General features: G+C 40.9%; 1 protein-coding gene across 1 annotated transcript; it reads left to right on the forward strand.

Moving 5' to 3' along the window:
- Positions 1-1,879: 1,879 nt before the first annotated feature.
- LYZ (lysozyme) lies at positions 1,880-15,091 on the forward strand. Its single transcript, XM_073620077.1, has 4 exons — positions 1,880-2,169; positions 6,798-6,962; positions 8,046-8,124; positions 10,333-15,091. Exons 1-4 carry the CDS (start codon positions 2,028-2,030, stop codon positions 10,403-10,405), a joined length of 459 nt encoding a protein of 152 aa, XP_073476178.1. The 5' UTR covers positions 1,880-2,027; the 3' UTR covers positions 10,406-15,091.
- The last annotated feature ends 6,745 nt before the right edge of the window (positions 15,092-21,836 follow it).

Below are 21,836 nucleotides of genomic sequence, written 5' to 3' on the forward strand. Positions count from 1 at the left end.
GTGACAAGTGGACCGCGAACAGGTTCCTGCGCCGCCGACCCCCGCCATCTATGTCCCGTTGTCTCTCTCCCCCTCTCGCCTCCATCCTCCTCCGCTGCTGTGATCAGTGAACAGCAGAGACTGTGAGGAAGCACAGCTCAGGGTGGAGGGCGGGAGGAGGAGCTGGCCAAACAAACTTTTTATGTTAAACCGCTGGTGATTGGTTGCTAGCACACAGGGTGGTCCTAAGCAACCAGTCACCAGCTTGCTAATACGAAAAGTCACTCTGCCAGCTCCTGCCCCTCTATCCAGAACTGTGCTGCCTCCCGGTCTCCGGCGTGGAAGGTAGAACGCTGTGCTATGGGAGGAGAGGAGGGAAGGGGGGTTACTGCTATAGGGGAAAGGGGGGGCAGAATACACCATTGTGTGTGAGTGGGGGGTGCTGTGAAGGGGCAGAGGACACGGTTATGGGCAGGGTCACCCCCATAGCAGTGTCCTCTACCACCCTTCACATCACCCCCCCCTCCTCTGCCCCCCCCAATCCCTGCATTCTGACCGCAATGCACTCCTGAACCCTGCATTCTGACTGCAACGCACTCTTGAACCCTGCATTCTGACCGCAATGCACTACTGAACCCTGCATTCTGACCACAATGCACTCCTGAACCCTGAATTCTGAACACAACGCAGTCCTGAACCCTGCATTCTGACCACAACACACTCTTGAACTCTGCATTCTGACTGCACCACACTCCTGAACCCTGCATTCTGAGCATAACGCACTCCTGATCTCTGCATTCTGACCGCAATGCACTCCTAAACCCTGCATTCTGACCGCAACACACTCCTGAACCCTGCATTCTGACCACAACACACTCCTAAACCCTGCATTCTGAGTGCAACGCACTCCTGATCTCTGAATTCTGACCAGAACACACTCCTAAACCCTGCATTCTGAGCGTAACACACTCCTGATCTCTGAATTCTGACCACAACGCACTCCTGAACCCTGCATTCTGACCGCAACGCACTCCTGAACCCTGCATTCTGAGCGTAACACACTCCTGATCTCTGCATTCTGAACGTAATGCACTGGTGAATCCTGCATTCTTTGCATAACGCACTCTTAAACCCTGCACTCTCTTGTAATACTTATTTTTGTTCTGAGTAAAAAAAAGGTCTTGCTGTTTTTCTTTTGTTTTTGTTTTTTTGAAGGGGGGGAGACACTGTCACTGGTGATCTTTGACTTCATCAGTGTTGTTCAAGTAGATCTCCATCTCTCAAAGGTTGCCTACCCCTGGTCTATCAGATAAAACCCTAATAAAATACATTTGCGTTTTTGGTTGTAACATGACAAAATGTGAAAAATTTCATGATTGTGCCTGTACGCCAACCTACCGCAGTATATGTACTGTAGCGGGTCAGTAAGTGGTTAAAACCTGAAGATGCACTGTTTTTCTTACACCTAATTGTTTCTTTGATTATACACTAGCAACTGGCTTTACATATAGTACATCATTTTATTTGTTTAAGATTTTGAGTGTAGGGACTGATATGAATGTACAATATATGTGTAAAGCACTGCATAAGTTGACAGCGCTATATAAGTACCTGTAATAAAAAAATAATATACATAAATGAGAATGTGTATTGGCTGCACAAAAGATGCAACACACCAGGAATGTGTTTGCTTAGCTATGTTTTAAACACAAAGCTTTCATTTAAAAAAAAAAAAAAAAAAAAAAACAAGCAAAAAACTTGTTATAGCTAGCAAACTTTCCCTTGCAGAACAACTTCTTTAGAGACTGAAAACTAAGCCTGAACAATTCTTTGGCGTTAGAAAAAAACACAAAAGAATAGAATGAAGTCTACTCACGGAAGTGAGTATGTGGTGTATTCTGAGAATGACATTAGATCAGGAATAACAAAGTAACAAGAATGAGGAAGTTGTACATGGTTATGTAGGAGGTTTATATGTGGTTGTCATATATATATATATTTGAAATCGCTTTTAGCTCTCCATTACATTTGTTGCCATATCATCAGCCATGAGGTCTCTAATGCAAATCATAGGAGTCCTTTTCCTAACAACTGCATTACTCGATGGGAAACAGTATGAGAGATGTGAACTTGCAAAAGCCATGAAAATTCTGGGTCTGGATGGATATCGAGGATACAGCCTGCCAAACTGTAAGTAGTTTTGTGCTTGTACATGGTCTAAGGATTTTTATTAAGTCAATGTTAAAATACTTAAATAACTTAAAGCGGTATTAAACCCAAAACCAAAAATGTATTCGATTGCAGCTTACCAATCACTAGATGTGGTGGCTGCATCAGTTTTCTTTTCTTTGGCTTTTTTTCCCCTCTGTTTTCACCTGATGATCTGGCCAGTAACCCACCTCCTGTATTAGTGAGACACAACCCTGGAGGAATGCGAACAGGAGGCACAGTAGCATCGACAGTCTGTGGGGGGGGGGGCAAACTCAGGCTCACACTTCAAAATCAGTTACAGCAAACTTTTTTCCTTTTGGAATAAATGTTTTGCATAAATAACTGATACATTCTGCTAGGGAGCTTGAGCTTGTGAAAAATGACAGACTTACAGGCCAGATCACAAGATGGAAAAAGATAAGAAACTAAGGCTACTTTCACACTGCATTTTTACAAAACGCAATAAAAACGCATATGTGTTTTTGCACTGTTTTTGTCACGTTTACTGTGCATATTACACTTGTGAAAAAAGACATGTAACTTAAAAGTGCACCAAGAACGCAACTGCAGGTGCGTTTTTGATGCGGTTTTCATTCATTGCACTGTGGAAGTGCGTTTTTGGTGCATTTTTTACCAAACCAGACATGCACCAAAAAACGTGGCAAGCAGGATTTTTTAAAACACAGCGGACCCTTAACTGATCAGTGTGAAGAGTTCCATAAGACTTCATGGTCATACGTTTTTCTTCTGCTTTTTTTTAACACAAAAGAGAGACGGATCAGTGTGAAAGCAGCCTAATACAGCCGTCTAAGAATTATTAGGCTGCAATATAATACATGTTTGCTTTTGGGTTTATTACTGCTTTAAATAATACACATTACTACAATACATACAGTATTCTGTCTCTCTCTCTCCCTGCCTGTCAGTTCCTAGTGTGTGAGCGACCTCCAAACAGTCACGTGACCTCCCACCACTCTCCTCCCCCGATCTAAGGACTACAGTGGGGGAGCTGAGCAGACGTCACAGCAGTCACATGACCTTCCAGCTGACGTCAGAAGGGAATCTCAGCCCCCCCCCCCCCCCCCCCCGCTGTAGTCCTTAGATCAGGGGAGGAGAGCTTTGGGAGTCCAAATGTAATATTCCCCACGCACATGTTCCTGAAAATGGCTGTAGTAATGCTGGGTGCTAAAATGACCACCGGCTGGAAACCATAGGCAATCAAAGGGTAGAACTGTCATCAACACACCAAGTATTCCTCAGAAGGATCCAAAGCTTTATTCACATGGTCACACGGTACACATACGGCAAGGTTTCAAAGCCACGCATTGCCCCTTGGTCAGGCAAGGTCCATAAAGACATGGATGAGCGAGTTTGGGGTGGAGGAACTTGACTGGCCTGCACAGAGTCCTGACCTCAACCCAATAGAACACCTTTGGGATAAATTAGAGCGGAGACTGCGAGCCAGACCTTCTTGTCCACATCAGTGCCTGACCTCACAAATGTTCTTCTGGAAAAATGGTCAAACATTCCCATAGGCACACTCCTAAACCTTGTTGACAGCCTTCCCAGTAGAGTTGAAGCTGTTATAGCTGCAAAGGATGGGCCAACTCAATATTGAAGCCTATGGACTAAGACTGGGATGCCATTAATGCTCATGTGCACGTAAAGGCAAGCGCCCGAATACTTTTGGTAATATAGTACAGGGCTCAAAATTTCCTTGTCAAAAGAAGTTTATTGAGTATACAATGTTATAAAGATACATAAAGTAAGTTTACAAGGATCTATAAAGTAAGCTCATTGTTTTACAGTAGGGTTTATATAGGTAAATATCATGAAATTTCAAATATTAAACATTGGCCTCACGTAAACCTAAATTAAAGATATATATCATTTCCTTAGTTACTTTTGTAAGTATTTAAATGATTTATACCTACTATACATATTGTTTACAAGTAGAGTGTATATAGGTCAAATAAATTCTGATAATGAGCTTTAATCGTAAGGTGGAGAAAAGGAAAGAGAAAGAAGAAAAAGGGTTGAAAGGCAGAGGTATGGTCCACAAGGTTGTCCCGCTCGTCAGTTTATTATTCTTTTTAGTTCTCTTTGAAGCCTTAGAATGGGTGTCTCTGTAAGTCATTTAATCTGTTACCATGGCAACAGGACAGAGTCATTGAAGTTTGACAGGAACTTTTGTTTTATCCAAGGATGCCAAAGTTTTTCAAATTTTGGAATTTGATTTTGATCGATGGCTACCATCTTAGCATGGGACATTGTATTATTCATTCTGTGAATTGTTTCTGCTAGTACCAATGTAGGAAGGGCTCAAAATTTCAAGTCCTGAACTACTAGCCAGGCCTTAAGGGTTACTCGCCAGTCGCCACCAGTTGTCCCACCCAAACCCTATCCTGCCCTGTCCCCTAATCCCGCCCCTAAACACACCTTCATAAATGATCTCATGAAATGACACTTAAATGTTTTATGCAGAATTAGGTTTCAAAAATAAATATTAACAACTTTATCAGTTCTTATCAGTGCAGCGTGACCTGTGCCCAATGCAGCCTCACCCGTGCCCAATACAGCCTCACCTGTGCCCAATACAGCCTCACCTGTGCCCAATACAGCCTCACCTGTGCCCAATACAGCCTCACCTGTGCCCAATACAGCCTTACCTGTGCCCAATGCAGTCATTTGGACATTTTCACTTTGGGGTGCACTCACTTTTGTTGCCAGCGGTTTAGACATTAATGGCTGCGTGTTGAGTTATTTTGAGGGGACAGCAAATTTATACTGTTATACAAGCTGTACACTCACTACTTTACATTGTAGCAAAGTGTCATTTCTTTAGTGTTGTCACATGAAAAGATATAATAAAATATTTACAAAAGTGTGAGGGGTGTACTCACTTTTGTGAGATACTATACTTCCCACAAAGACAAATGATCCTTTCCCCTTCTAGGTAACTCTCAAGCCTCATTCACATGGAAGTATGTAAGTGTACACCCATGAAGGAAGGAAGGGGGAAGCTCCACCAAAGTGCAGTATCACAAGGGGTTTATTAAAACAACGGTTAAAAACACTTTCAAGTTAGATGGGGAAAGGCTTATTGTGAACTGGCTAATCTGACAGAAGGTTCTGAGTCCTTGCTCCTGCATGGTCCACTGGGTTCAGGTTCAACAGTGGAGGGGAATGAAAGTTCCTATGGTGTGTAGAAGTCCACGCCAAACCAGCCTGGAACGCTCGGGTGGACGTGCCCTGGTGACGTCACGTCCACTTGTGTGACTCTAATCTATGAGAGCCTCTATCTTGGAGCATGCGTAGCAATGAATAAATTGAGAGTAGGTATGTCTGAAGGTAGCCCATTTCTCCATAAAGATGCAGGAATACACCATAAGCCCAGTACAGCACAGTGGCAACTGAAGACCCCTAACATGTCCCCGTGCCAAATCCAGCAAGCTAAACAAAATATGACAACTGCTCCAATAAATTTATAACTAGCTTTTTAAATTAAGGTGCACATCGAAGGGTTTTTCACAAAATGTGCACAGTACAAAGACTGCTTACTAGTTAGCCTACCAAAAAGAAAAACATTGCATAAGCATTATTTGGCTTGGATTTTGAAACTAAACATGTCAACAAACATATTAACTTAAGCTGTGCATCCAAATTTAATCCTATGGTCATTTACAAATAGTCTCTTATAGTCACCTAAAGCCTAGTAAACACTGCTAGTTAATTTTTTTTTCGTTCAACCCAGTGGGCTGAAAGAAAAAAACCCTGACAGCTCAGGTTGGAGCTGCAGTACTAACAATTCAATGTTAGTACAGCGACCCCCACACCCCCCACCCCCGCTGTGCTATTGTGTTCTGACTGCCTATCTTACTATAGGCAAATAGGCTATTAACTTTGCAAGGGAAATTGCACTTTGCAGGGGGATTTGCCGCAGACCCTAGTGAATATAGTGAAATGTCATTTTGCAAAGAATATCCAGTCACATGCAATAGATAATAAAAAAAGACAGCATTACTTGCGCATGATTGGATGATGGAAGTCAGCAGAGCCTTGCCTCTTGCTTTGCCATTTGCCAAAATCAACCCTAATAACAGCAGGGAGTTTGTATGTGCTCCCTGGGTTTTCTTCAAGGGCTTTACCTTTCTCCAATAATTTAAAATATATTAGTAGGTTTCTTTTAAACATTGTCCTGAGTAATTATGAGTAAGGTAGGCCATACATTATCCAATTTTCTTTCCTTCAACCTGGTTGAAGGAAAGAAAATTGCTTGTTTCCTTCATCAGCACAGTCAGTGTGGATGGGGGAATCCCTCACGCTGCGCTATTGTATTCTGACAGCGGGAGGTTTCCCAGAATACAATGATCACTGCTGATGATCGAACGAAAAAACCCCATTAAGCTGGTTTTACAGAAGTCAGTCAATTGATTGACTTCAGTACAACCAGCCTGTCTGTACATGGATCAAAATTTGTCTGGTTCTTGCTGAAATGAAAGAATTTCAATCGGCTATGGCCGGTTTAACTCTAGTAAATTGAGACTGATGAGAATAATTATATACTGTAAACCTTTATTTTTAATGTTGAAAACATGATGTTTCAGGGGTTTGCACAGCTTTCTACGAGAGTTCCTTTAACACAAACAGCGTAAACTTCAACCGTGGAGACAACAGCACTGATTACGGTATTCTTCAAATAAACAGCCGGTGGTGGTGTAATGATTACAAAACTCCGAGAGCCCACAATGCTTGCAACATTGATTGCTCAGGTAAGTTATTTACTTTGTGATATGTTTCTCATGAAGTAAGAATATTAATATACATACTCCTGAATATGTGTTATAGCAACACACATTGCCAGCAGCAGATAAGAAAGGGAAAAAAAAAAAAAAGATTTGATAACTTTGAATACCCAGATAAAATATTACTTCTTTAAAATGTAATCAGCTAGCTTTTGTCTGGTAAAGGAGTGCTTCCCCTTTGTTGTAATCAGCTCATCCACCACAATCAAAGCATTTGCATTTTGTGGGCTTCAGTGCCGGTTCACACTGCAGTGTTGTCCGAGATCGGATGTGATTCGCACCGCACTGCAGTGCAAATCACACGCGATCTCTGCGTGGTGAGATTTCATCCACACAGATAGTATGGCTGAAATTGCATCGCATTTGGACCAAAATTCGCACAGGACCCTTTTTTTGGTCTGCAGCAGAATCGGATCGCATTGGGTGTTCAAACCCCCCCCCAACCCCCAACTTAATGTGTGAATGAGCCCTAAGGGTACCTCTGCCAAATGTAACTAAGGGCTCATTCACAAGTGCAGCAGGCACTACTGCCCCTCTGAAAAGGGATCCAAAGGTTTCTTGACAGGTGGTGAAGAGGCAATATGTTGCCTCCTCACCACCTGATTTAAACCTATGATTGCCGTGCAATGCATGTGGTTGTCACAGGGCAGTACGGCAATTAGAGGTTAAAATCCGGTGTGAGGAGGTGACACTGTGATCAGTGATCTTTGACTTCTCCCATGTCATTCAGGTAGATCTCCACCTCATCAAGGTTGCCTACCCCTGGCCTAGGTGATCTGAGCGGAAGTGGGAGCGGGTACTTGGGTACTTGTCGAAACCAGGTACTCAAAAAAAAAAAATTGCCAAATATCAAAGAGGAACGGGGAGGGAGGCCTTAAAGTTGAACCTCCCCTTTTGGGTGGCAATCCGCTTAAATTAGGAGCCAGGATTTTAGTTAAATTCTGCTTTAATAGAGCAGATGCATACAGTATATTGAAAAATATTTACAAAACAAACTGTTAAACATGTAATTATTATTTGTTGAGAAAACAATTTTTTTTTTCTTAACAGCCCTCCTATCTAATGACATCTCACTATCTGTGCAATGCGCAAAACGTGTTGTGAGGGATCCCAATGGTATGAATGCATGGTATGTATTAGACACTAAAAGTGACAATTAAATCAATTTGGATCATTGGGAGTTGATCTAAATTTCTCACAAGGTACATTCACAGTTCTGTGTTTTGTTGTGTTGTGGTAAGTAACAAAAAAAAACAAAAACAAAACGCTTGCTGCATTCTTGATGCAGTTTCCAGCAAAACATACTTTACATGATAATGTATATACTGTATGTAACCTGCACTGTATGAAAAACACAGATGAGTGAATGAAGCTGCAAGGAGGGGACTTGGAGGGATCTTTTTATAATAATGCATAGCTATTCGTCTTCCAAGACTGCTTGTACATTCTGTGAGAATTAACCAGCATTTGCTCATTAGTTTGAGAGATGGTTCCCATAATGGGCAAAAAAACCAATTGCACTCAATGTATTTTCTTTTCTGGTCACATGATCATAAGCTATTATTTTAGCATATTTTTGGTGGAATGTTGTTATTCCATTGTTGTAGGTTATTTTTTCTCTGATCGAATGTTGTTAGGCTATTATTTTAGTTTATTTTCTCATCTAGTCATATGTTCTTAGGCAATTCTTAGGGCATTAGGGAATGTTTCTTCCTGCAAAAGATCATTTAAATATCAGAAAATAATATTTTGCATATAATAAAAACTTTTGCAAGGGTATTATTTGTGGCTTTTTCGCATATACGGATAATTCACACTGCAAATGTTTTTTTAAATAGACTTCACAGTACTTTTCAGCTGTTCTTGTGTGACCTCAACATAGCTACTGTATGTGCTTGACATAAAGAGGAGGTCCAGCCTGGGTGAAAAAAAATAAAAGTCAGCAGCTACAAATACTGTAGCTATTGACTTTTAATATTAGGACACTTACCTGTCCAGGGAGCCCACGATGTCACCACCCCAGGCGATCTTCGGATCGACTCCCGGGTGCTGCCGCTGCCATTCCTGGTAAGGGAACCCGGCAGTGAAGCCTTTCGGCGTCACAGCTGGTTCCCTACTGCGCATGCGTGAAGTGCGCTGCACTTTCTAATTGGCCTGGCGGCGGGGGAAGGAGGAGAGGGGCCAAACTTCCAGGAGATCGGGCCACGGCCCTGTCTCCGGAAGTGGGGAAAGGGTACCTGTCAAAAACAGGTCCCTGTTCCCCCCTTCCCCTGAAAGGTTCCAAATGTGGCACTGGAGGGGGGAGGAAGTGTATAAGCGGAAGTTCCACTTTAGGGTGGAACTCCGCTTTAAGCTGGCCATAGATGGATCGAGTTTCGGCCAGTTTAGCAGGGACTGGCTGAGATTCAATCCATGTAATTGCAGGCTGGTTGTACTGAAGTCGACCCATCAATTGACTTCGACAACCAGTCTGCCGAATTTTGGCTAGCAGTAATTATTTTGTTCTCCCAACCCGAAAGGGTCCCCATGCCCCCCCCGCTGGCAGAACTCATTAGTGCTATGGGAGGGCATCATCCATCAACATGGACTGTGTTGGAATTTTGCAGACAGGATTGGAACAGATAGCGGCGGGTGTCAGCTGACATCCGCTGCTCCATATGGCCCCTTTCATATGAAAGTTCCAATCAGGTCTGCCTGAAAAACTGAAAGGCGGACCTGATCAGACAGCCCATATGAAAGGGGCCTTTGTGCTTTTTCAGGTGTTTATTATTACAACACCAGGATTGATTATGGTACTTTGTTTAGGAAGTGATTGAAAAATGCATGTGTAAGTTTTAATAGACCAGCAAGAGGTAAAGCTGGCCATAAATAGATAGAATTAAAAAAATTCTTAGGAAAAGTTTTATGAAAATTTGTACAATTCTCAGAACATTCTAATGTCATTTGAAAGATTTTGTTTGCTTTTAACATTTGATTTTGAAATGAAGAGACTTTACCAAAACAAAAACCACATACAATTCATTTGTTCAAAAAATTATTTCCATCGAATTTTCTCGTCACTGTGGTCAAAAGTGAACATCGATTTGACCCCACTAATGATTAGAAAAACGAATGAACATTCTTTCCCTAAGAATTCACATTTGAAATTCTATCACCAGGCTCTGCTAATGGTTTGCAGTGTATATAACGGACTTGTGGAGTCACCTTGTTCCATCTCCTTCTTTATTACAAGCTCTATTGCCAAGCTTTATTCTAATTATATGTGTCTTTTCTGTAAGAATGAATGTTTATTTGAAACTATTATTGCAATCGTTTACAATCTTTATTCATCCTGCAGGGTTGGATGGAGAAGCCATTGCAAAGGAAAAGATTTGTCTCCATGGATTCAAGGCTGCGGACTTGACTTTTAAAACACACTGTAACTGAATCCTTGCCAGTGTACATTTTTCTGTTGCTTGAATAGCCCTATATTGTAGTCCCCAGCCTATCTTGTATTCATAGCAATCACCTGCATTGATGCAGTAAAGTACAGTTGTTGAAAGACTTTTAGTGAATTTGTCCCTTAAATCCACCCCCCCCCCCCCCACACACACCCTTCAAAATAAAGCTGCCCATTCACGGACCAAATTTCAGCCATTTCACTCACTACTTGGCCCTGCTGGCACCACCTGCCTCGATAAGCTTTAATCCAAAGATCAATAGGGCTGGGTAGAAAGTTGTGAGCCAACCAGTAACTGCTGCTAATAGCCAGTATGAGAGATTGATTCATCCACACTATTTAGCATGGATGGCAGAATTTGCTATTGCTATTACTATTTGCTCAGCTCGCAGGCCGAATGAATAAAATATTGGCATGTATCACCAGATTAAGCCACATAACTAAATACTTACAGCATTGCTTCAGAGAGCTTCACTGTGTCCAACATGGTGCAAAGCATTTGCAGAAAAAAAGGCCTGGCTGATTGGTTGATGCCCCCGGCAGCTTCCAGCCATTGAGAGGAATACGGTGATCTAATACGAATGAATAGGGCAAGTGGCACACATGTGTTGTAGGAGCTGGATGCAGCCAGGGCATTTAGTATACAGATTGCACATTACTGGGCAGAGTTGCATACTAAAGATCCCAGGAATGGGGCTAAAAGTAAGTGTTTAGGTAGAAGATTCCAACTAGGAGTTTATGGAGGGGGGGGGGTAACATTTAAGTACAACTTCACTAAAAGTCTCGTTGTCCTTTAACTTATTACAATGAAGCCTGCTATTGAAAGAATGTGAAACACATTTTATTTACAACATGTCCCTAGAGTGTTCTCAGCTAATGTGCTAACTTTGTGATTCTGCCCATGACAAGCATCATCCGTATAAAGGCACAGTGAAGCATGAAAGCAGTATTGTTCAAAATTTCTTAAGGTTGGTACACACAGGCTGAATATTAGCCCATTCAACAGAAACTAGCCGACATGCTGGAAAATCAGCATCCGATCAGCGCTCACAGCCAATGGCTTTGAGCACTGATCAGTGTGTTCAGGCAGGGGGGGAGGCAATCCCTTGCAATCCCTCTCTCAGAATACAATAGCACAGTGGGCAGATCGCTGCACTAACATCAGATGTGTTAGTATGGCGACCTCTAAGTTCTTTTTCGATGGACCCGTTGGGTTGAACGACAAAAACTTCTTGTGTGTAACTAATTTTACCTGGTAAGTAATAAATAATAAATAAGAATGAAGCAATCAATTAATAAAGTTAACTGATTTGGTTACTAATTTTATTACTCATCTACAAGGCCATGCATGGATAAATATGCTTTGCAAGCCACTCTGTTCATTAACCACTAGCCGACCAGCCGCCGTCATTCTACTGTGGCAGGTCAACTCTCTCCCGCAAATCGCCGCAGCTGTACGTTGGCCCTTTAAACAGCTAGAGCGGCACGACGGGGGAGCCGATGCATGTGACCGGCGGTCGCGATGACTGCCGGCCACGCGAGATCGTGTGCACAAGAGACAGAACGGGCATTTGTGTGTGTAAACACACAAATCCCGGTTCTGTCAGGAAAGGAGAGACAGATTGTCTGTTCCTACTAGCTAGGAACAACGATCTGGCTTCTCTAGTAAGTCACATCCCCCCACAGTATGAAACACACTGAGGGAACACATTCAACCCCTTGATCGCCCCCTAGTGTTAACACCTTCCCTACCAGTGACATTTACACAGTAATCAGATCGCTGTATAAATGCCAATGGTCCCAAAAATGTGTCAAAAGTGTCCAATCTGTCTGCCGCAATGTCGCAGTCCCGATAAAAATCGCTGATCGTCGCCATTACTAGTAAAAAAGTAAATAAATAAATAAAAATGCCATAAATCTATCCCCTATTTTGTAGACACTATAACTTTTGCACAAACCAATCAATATACGCTTATTGAGATTTTTTTTACCAAAAATATGTAGAAGAATATATATTGGCCTAAACTGATAGAACATTTTTTAATTTTTTTTTTATTTTGGGATATTTATTATAGCAAAAACTAAACGATATTGTTTTTTTTCAAAATTGTCGCTCTTTTTTTGTTAATAGCTCAAAAAATAAAAACCGCAGAGGTGATCAAATACCACCATAAGAAAGCTCTATTTGAAAAAAAGGACATCAATTTTGTTTGGGTACCACGTCGCATGACCGCGCAATTGTCAGTTAAAGTGCAGTGCCAAATGGCAAAAAATGGCCTAGTCATTAAGGGGACAAATCCTTCCGGGGCTGAAGTGGTTAAACACTATTTTTTTTTTTTTTAACAAGAAGAATAAACACATACTTTAAATGCAACATTTTGTTAAATCTATAAATATGACTTTTTAAGCGTTGTAGTAGATCCAAGTGCTAAAGCATTTGTTGCCCTATACAAACAGACTTTAAAAGAGTAAATTTTCACATTCAGGTATCAGAAGTTTCTGTTGGTGTTCAACTATAAGGCATGCAGCATGGCAATGCACAGATTAATGCATGACCTCTGTCTATAGTCTGAGAACTAACATTTCCTGTGAAGTCACTATCCCTGGGTCTCTTAGTTTTGTGCTCTGCAGGTGATAGCTAAACAATAATTAAATCTGACACAGGCACACACAGGCAGAACATGACACCATACCACAGTAAATGGCCAGTCAAATTGTCTGAGAAGGCCTCACTATAGATGATTATTTACTGGATACTTCTATGTCATAGGGATAGGCTTAAAAATAATAGCAGGTTAGCATCATTGGGATATTTTTCTGTCTTCTGCTCTCCTACAGAATCATCATACTTCCCATCCTATAAGTATACACATACACTTGTTTGCTTCTTCTTCTTTTCCATAATATACTTCACAACCAACAAAGGCTGATTCTCTCTTATTGGCCACTGGTGTGTCAGCATGCACACCCCTCTTTCTTGGCCTGACGCCATAGACTTCCAAGATATACAGATCACATAGGCATAAATGGCAAAACTAGCATAAAAAGTAAAAACAAAAAAAAAAGAACAATAAAAACAAATAACCCAATCCACCACTGCTGCTAACATATATACAGTGGATCTTAAGAATTCCTCACGAAAAAAGGAATTAAGGAGAAACAGTACTCAGGAACATACAATACTTATATTGGATCAACAGGCCTGGAGTTTAGTCCTCAATTTTTCCAGAAACTGAAGCCATCCAACCTGATTTTTTAAAATTTCTTCGGACGGCCCCTAGACTAGAGGCTTAAAGGAGAAGTCGAGCCAAAGCTTGTTTGACTGGGCTTTTCCTATGGATCACAGGAGTGCAATTCGTTTTGCACTCCTGTGACCCGTTTTCAGCAGAGAGCGGGTTAAAGCCTGCTGTCTTCTGACGTCACAGGCACTGCGTCATCGCGACAATAAAGTCTGGATCCGCCAGGTGCCTGGACTGACACCCGGTGTTCTGCCGAGAAAGTTCCGCTCGGCTGATAAGTTTCCCCCTCTACTGCGCAGGCGCTGCGCCTGCGCAGTAGGATCCGGCGGAAATAGCCGAAGCGGAATAGCTGAAAATCAGCTGTACAGGGCGGCTGAAAGAGGGCCGCTCGCCACGCTTCGGGCACGGGCTCGCTTCGCTCGGCTCTTTTAGATTCCCCCTCTAGGTCCACTTGGATGGTAGGGAAGGAACCTGGACCCAGAGCGCAGGCGCCGTGTACAGCTGATTGTCAATCTTGAGCTTCGGCTATCTCCGGCGGCTGTCAGGAGTTCGTACTGCGCAGGCGCTGCGCCTGCGCAGTACAGGGGGGGAACTTATCCGCCGAAGGAACTTATTCGGCAAGACACCGGCTCAGCCCCTCAGCGACTTGCTCCGCCCCCTCCACAGCTCAGCGCTCCAATGAGCATGGAGGGAAATGAGCAGAGAGCTGTGACTGACAGTCTGCAGCTCTCTTCTCATGGTGCTATGAAAAGTGAGCGATCGGCGATGTTCGATTGCTCGGTTTTCAGAGTAGAGGCGTCGGGGGGACAGATGCAGCATCAAACCGATGCTGCATCCACCTAGGTAAGTATAAATATTTCTCTTTTAAGTAATACATAGGTAAGGCCATTGTAACAAAACTTCTCACACTCCGCTTGAGTGCTTTCGTCATACACCGCTTCCTCCCAGTCTGAATATAGATATCAGATATTCCAACCGCTGACAACCAATAAACAAAACAATACTCGTTTGGTTGCTGAACATGGACTGAATCCCCCCCCCTCCTTTTTTTTTCCCCAGTTCTCCCTCCGCCTTACTTTCTCTCTTTTTTCTGTCTTCTATCTATTTCTACTTATCCATCTACTTATTTCCCTACCATCGTGCTTTAATAAAACTAAAAATAGAAGGGATGTCCTACATTCTCCTCATGGTGACCAGTCTCATTAGGGATTTTCCCTTCTATAGTCTATTGAAGGTTTTGTTGCATGTATACTGGACAGGTACACTCTGGAAATTGTGTTTGATTGTTTATATTCAGCTTTCATTTATCGACTGAGTTATGACTGTTCTATGCATACTGGTGTACCACTAATTTTGTATCAATGACTTATTGTTTGGACTTGCCTTTCTGCTGGAAAATAAAATATTTGAAAAAATTATTTTGCTATGCTTATAGTATCATTATACACAGGAATATTGTAAAATTACATGCACTTTTTAATCAACAGCAACACTTGGTTTAAAGCGAACAATGGTCAAACTAGAAAAAAGTGTAATTTTTATGCATTGTAACAACTTTTGTCTATAGATTGCATTATTATTATTATTTTTTGAGAAATGTTAATTAATGAGAAAGTTACTATCAGTAGACCCATAGCTGAAATGCAAAAACTGCTCTGGTCTATAAGGGCTCTTTCACATGGGCAGCCAGGGGTGGTAAAAACAAGCGGAGGAGCCACACTTTATTGCGCCTCGGGAGACATGTGCAGAATGAAAAAATGTGTTTAGTTTAGGTTTGATACGATATTTACATCAATTTGTTTAGTTAAATTAGTTTAACCCGTTTAATTTGTTTTCAAAATTCGTTTCATTTATACGATTCGATTCTAATTTTTGGAATACGAATCGATTCAAATAGTTTTCAAATTAATTTCGAATAGTATTCGAATTTGAAAAAAATTTTGAATTCTAATAGTTTTCAAATTCAAACAAGTTTTCAAATTCTAATAGTATTTGAATTAGAATAGTTTCCGCGTTAGAATAGTTTTTAAATATGAAAAGTTTTCAAATTCCAAAGAGAATAAAATAGAAGAGAAAATAAAGGAATGTAACAGAAAAAAATAGAATAGAAAATAATATAACAGAAAATACATGAATAGAATGTAACAGAGTAAAACAGAACAAAATTGAATAGTAAATAAAAGAACAGAATAGAATGGAATAAAATAGAATTGAAATGAATAGAATAGAATAAAAAAAGAATAGAATAAAATAGAAATAATATACCCATCTTCTGAAATTCGAGTAGAAAAGAATAGGATAGAAAAGAATATAATTAAAAAAACAATAAAATAGAATAAAAATTTTAAATTTAAATAGAATAGAAAAGAATAGATTAGAATAGAAAATAACAGAATAGTATAGAGGGAAACAGCAGAATAGAATAGAAAGAATATAACCAGCTTCTTATTCCAATCTATTATTTTCTATTCTATTCAAAACAAATTGATTCTGTTTGAATTTTGGAAAATGGTTATATTCTTTCTGTACTATTCTATTGTTTTTTTTAATTCTATTCTTTTTCTATTTGTTTATTCTATTCTTTTCTATTCTATTTTTTTATTTTCTGTTCTATTCTATCCTATTCTATCCTTTTCTATTCTATTCTTTTCTATTCAAATTCAAATTGATTCTATTTGAAATTCGAATTTTGGAAGATATTCTTTCTATTCTATTCTATTCTATTCTGTTGTTTTTCTCTATACTATTCTGTTATTTTCTATTTTAATCTATTTTTCTATTCTATTCAAATTTGAATTGATTCTATTTGAATTTTGGGAAATTGTTATATTCTTTCTATTCTATTTATATGGCTGATGGTCAGCAAGTCCCGTACGCCCACACTTGAAGTACCACCACTGTGAAAAACTATTAGAATTGATTCAAATTCAAATTCCGTCACAATTTTTCTTCACGTTATTTCGGATTAGTTGAAATTCGGTACTATTGTAAAGTGCAGTTTTCTTTTTTTCCGAATTAAAATTCAGACACCTTTTCGAAACAAACTGCACATATCTACCCCTCGGCTGTTCCAGAATCTTACCATCACAGCCTGGCAGAGCTGTACTCATTCAGTGTCTGCGATGCTTTGCTTCACAGCCGTGGCATTTTTAACTGGTGTTGGGGATTTTGACAGGCAGAACCAATGAGATCCAAGGGACTGCACTGTGACTGTGACTCAAACAGTTGACTCACAGTTGCGGTGGAATCCCACAATATAAAATTGGCATTTGAATATATACCATACAGTGAGGGGCTCCACAACATGTGCAAGAAATGCAAAAGAAAAAAAATTAACCAAATATATAAAACTTATATGACTATATAAATATACTGCATTAGCAAAAGTATAATATGAATCCTTTTTTAACCAGATCCCGCCCGCCCACAGTACATTTACTGCAGGCGGATGGCACAGGCAGGCTGAATCATGGATGTATATGTACGTGATCCAGCCTGTTCTGGGTTAGGGGAGTGCACACACCCCCTGCCAACTCCCGCTGCCACTGGCTACAGCAGGATTTTTTCAGCAGGTCCTGGCCAATAATTTATGGCTAAGACCTGCTAATTGGCTGTAGCCAAGCACAGCACAGAGTCCTGTGTTTACAAACACACAGGGCTCTGTACACAGATCGGCGATCTGAGTGTTTCTTCTCCCTGCAAAGCAGAGAGAAAAAACAGCCAGATCTGTTAATAGAAGCTGCACATATTACACACATTCCACTTGTTAACCCCTTCAAGAAATAAAAATATCTCATCAATTTCAGATGGAGATGTAAGGTAAGGCTGGCCAAAAGTCCATGTTTAACTACTTACGGACCGCCCGCCGTCATTATCCATCGGCTCTTTGAATTGGAATATCGTTGTTATGCCAGCAGCTAGCTGCCATAACCCAGGTATCCACTTCTTCAGCGGGCGGTCCGTTTTAAGATAAAAGTGGTCCCAGCGGTGGATTCGCCGTGAGATCACTTTTATTGGTGGTGGGAGAGGGCAGCGGCGGAGGTGATCAGATCCTGTCCCTTGCTTGGCATGTAGCTGAGTGAGGGGAAGATGGCCCCCACCCGGCTCCATTCCATTGCAGGGTGGAAGCAATGTCAAAACGTCATAGCTCTTAAAAGGACACTTTTTTTTTTGTGTAACTATGAGATCTGAGGTCTTTTTAAACCCCAGATCTCCTATTTATGGGGTCCTGTCATGCTCATTTTCTATTACAAGGGATGTTTACATTCTTTGTAATAGGAATAAAAGTGAAACAATTTTTTTTAAAAAGAACAGTGTAAAAATAAAAGTAAAATAAATAAGATTTTTTTTTTAACACGCCACGTCACGCCGAGCTTGCGTGCAGAAGCGATTGCATACGTGAGTAGCGCCTGCATATGAAAATAGTGTTCAAAGCACACATGTGAGGTATCACTACGATTGTTAGAGTGAGAGCAATAATTCTAGCCCTAAACCCCCTCTATAACTCAAAACATGCAACCTGTAGAATTTTTTAAACGTCGCCTATGGAGATTTTTAACCACTTCCCGCCCAGCCTATAGCCAAATGACGGCCGGGCGGTGGTTCAGTTATCCTGACTGGGCGTCATATGACGTCCTTCAGGATAACAGCTGCTGTGCGCCCGTGGGGGCATGCATTATGGCGATTGGTGGTGCGGTGTGTCAGTCTGACACACCGCTCCACAATCTCGATAAAGAGCCTCTGGCGAAGGCTCTTTACCACGTGATCAGCCGTGTCCAATCATGGCTGATCACTATGTAAATAGGAAGAGCCGCTGATCGGCTTTTCCTCACTCGCGTCTGACAGATGCGAGTAGAGGAGAGCCGATCGGCGGATCTTCTGACAGGGGGGTCTGCGCTGATTGTTTATCAGCGCAGCCCCCCCTCAGATGACCACACTGGACCACCAGGGAAGCCACTAGGACCACCAGGGAAGGGGGCAACATGTGGATGGCCAGGTATGTACCCCATGGCCATCCACGTGTTCAAATGAATGCCCAATCTGTGCCAATCAGTGCCCACAAATAGGCACTGATTGGCACCAGTATGTCAGTGATGCCCAGCAACGCCACCCATCAGTATCATCAGTGCCACCCATCAGTGCCACCTGTCAGTGCCCATCCATGCCCATAAGTGCCCACCTATCAGTGCCCATCAGTGCCCACCCATAAGAAGCCATCAGTGCCACCCATAAGTGCCCATCAGTGCCGCCTATGAGTGCCCATCAGTGCCGCCTATGAGTGACCATCTGTGCCGCATACCAGTGCCACCTATCAGTGCCCATCAGTGCCGCCATCAGTGCCCGTCAGTGCCACCTCATCAGTGCCACCTCATCAGTGCCACCTCATCGGTGCCCATCAGTGCCGCCTTATCAGTGCCCGTCAGTGCAGCCATATCAGTGCCCATCATTGAAGGAGAAAACTTACTTATTTACCAAAAATTTACAGTAAAAAAAAGTTACAAAAAACAGAAACAAAGAAAAACTTGTTTTTTTTCAAAATTTTCGGTCTTTTTTTATTTGTTGCGCAAAAAATAAGAGGTGATCAAATACCACCAAAAGAAAGCTCTATTTATAGGAACAAAATGATAAAAAATTTGTTTGGGTACAGTGTAGCATGACTGCGCAATTGTCATTCAGATTGCGACTGCGCTGAAAGCTGAAAATTGGCCTGGGCAGGAAGGTGTCTAAGTGCCTGGTATTAAAGTGGTTAAGGGTAAAAGTTTTCACCATTCCACGAGCAGGCGCAATCTTTAAGCGTGACATGTTTGGTATCAATTTACTTGGCGTAACATCATCTTTCAAAATATAAAAAAAAAAATTGGGCTAACTTTACCGTTGTCTTATTTTTTCATTCAAAAAAGTGTATTTTTTCCAAAAATAGTGGGCGTGTAGGACCGCTGCGCAAATACAGTGTGACAGAAAGTATTGCAAGGACTGCCATTTTATTCTCTAGGGTGTTGGAAAATATATATATATATATATAATGTTTGGGAGTTCTAAGTAATTTTCTAGCAAAAAAAATGATTTGAACTTGTAAACAACAAGTTTGAAAAATAGGACTGGTCATTAAGTGGTTAAACAGCTCAAAGAACTATCTGAGTTTATTTTTTTCCCTTATTCAGAAGTATTTTAAAATGTACCAATCATGGTGGTGAATGGCATATATATATCGTGACTATATCTGCATAAAAATATACATATAGCATGTGTTTTTTCCTAGATTAATAAATATTCATAGTATATAGAGTTATACATTTATCCATATATATAATCATTTTATGTGATATTGATGATCAAAATTATACTGGTTGTATTGTACATTGTACCGGTTACCAGAGTCCCTGAATAATATATATATATATATATATATATATATATTCATCAGCACCACTATGCAAACAGATACACATTATGAAAATAGAACATATTATCTTACAGATATTTCAGAACACATTTTCTTCCCTCAGACGTGTCTAGTGGTTTGAAGTGATATTACCTGAATTCACAAAAGTTAATCAATAGATTTTTTTCAACCAATGTAAAAGAAGTCATACCTTCTGGGCTGAGCTTATTATAATTTTATGATCCTATTGTCTAACATGGTATTTAGGATGAGGATAGATGCCATGAAGAGACACTCGATCAGACACGCAGACACACACACTCCATTCATCAACTCATATTTCAACATTCATGAAGATTCCTTGGCACCTTACGCTTTGAAACTCTGAGGACACAAGAAGTAACTCCTCTTTAAGCAGTAGCCATCTTGAAAGCCACGGCAGCCATTCTAAAACTCTGGTAACCAGCAGTTCAGACCAGTAGCCATCTTTGGAAGGGTAATTATGTCATATTGATTTTACCTGATTTTCATTTGTGTTCTCTTAACCACTTGCCGACCAGCCGCCACAGTTTCACTGCGGCAGAATAGCACGGCTGGGCGAAACGACATATTGTTACGTCGCTTCGCCCTGTGGTCACTAGGGGCGCCCCCAAAGCCAATGCGAGTGCCCTGCGGGCGCGATGGCTCGTTATACAGTAGGAACCGGATCTGTGTGTCTAAACACCGATCTCTCTCTTCCCCTAGCAAGTTCCATCTCCCCTACATTTAGAACACAGTGAGGGAACACAGTTAACAGTTAACCCCTTGATCACCCCCTAGTGTTAACCTCTTCCGTGCCAGTGACATTTTTACAGTAATCAGTGCATTTTTATAGCACTGATTGCTGTATAAGTGCCAATGGTCCCAAAAATGTGTCAAAAGTCTCCGATGTGTCCGTCATAATGTTGCAGTCCCGATAAAAATCGCAGATCGCCTCCATTGCTAGTAAAAAAAAAATAATAATAAAAATGCTATAAATCTATCCCCTATTTTGTAGACGCTATATCTTTTGCGCAAACCAATCAATACACGCTTATTGCGATTTTTTTTTTACCAAAAGTATGTAGAAGAATACATATCGGCCTAAACTGAGAAAAAATTAATAATTATTATAGCAAAAAGTACAAAATATTGTGTTTTTTTTTAGCTTTTTTTTTAAAAAAATGGGGATAATTATTATAGCAAAAAGTACAAAATATTGTGTTTTTTTCAAAATTGTCACTCTTTTTTTGTTTATAGCGCAAAAAATAAAAACCGCAGAGGTGATCAAATAACACCAAAAGAAAGCTCTATTTGTGGGAAAAAAAGGACATCAATTTTGTTTGGGTGCAACGTCGCATGATCGCGCAATAGTCAGTTAAAGAGACGCAGTGCCGAATCGCAAAAAAATGGATAGCATAAAAAGAAATAACTCCTGCGCACAAGTGGATGGCCAGACAGATGATACAATGACACAGGCCTTGCTGCCCTCAAGGATGGGGAATCCTAATAAACAACCAGATAAAGAGAAAAGAGGGGCGCACCAGCCATGTGCATTATCTTTTTGTAGAAGTATTTATTAAATAAAATAATAAAGGAAATTACTCACAAACGGTAGTGGAACAAGGTGCAATGTGAAGACTGCACTGACTAGGAGCAAGCGGTTCTATGATGAGCAAAACCTTCCAAAGATCGTGGAGCACACAAGCGTCACTACCAGCTGACGCGTTTTGAAGGGAACATCCCTTCTTCATAAGAGCTCA

Source organism: Aquarana catesbeiana, linkage group LG03, assembly GCF_042186555.1.
Source record: "Aquarana catesbeiana isolate 2022-GZ linkage group LG03, ASM4218655v1, whole genome shotgun sequence".
Lineage (NCBI taxonomy): Eukaryota > Metazoa > Chordata > Amphibia > Anura > Ranidae > Aquarana > Aquarana catesbeiana.

What these genes read in the sequence shown, in the direction of transcription:
- LYZ (XM_073620077.1), top strand. Translation starts at nt 2,028, where the DNA reads ATGAGGTCTCTAATGCAAATCATAGGAGTCCTTTTCCTAACAACTGCA. An exon ending in AGGATACAGCCTGCCAAACT is followed by an intron (nt 2,170 to 6,797) that starts GTAAGTAGTTTT and finishes ATGATGTTTCAG; the next exon opens with GGGTTTGCACAGCTTTCTAC. An exon ending in CCCAATGGTATGAATGCATG is followed by an intron (nt 8,125 to 10,332) that starts GTATGTATTAGA and finishes TTCATCCTGCAG; the next exon opens with GGTTGGATGGAGAAGCCATT.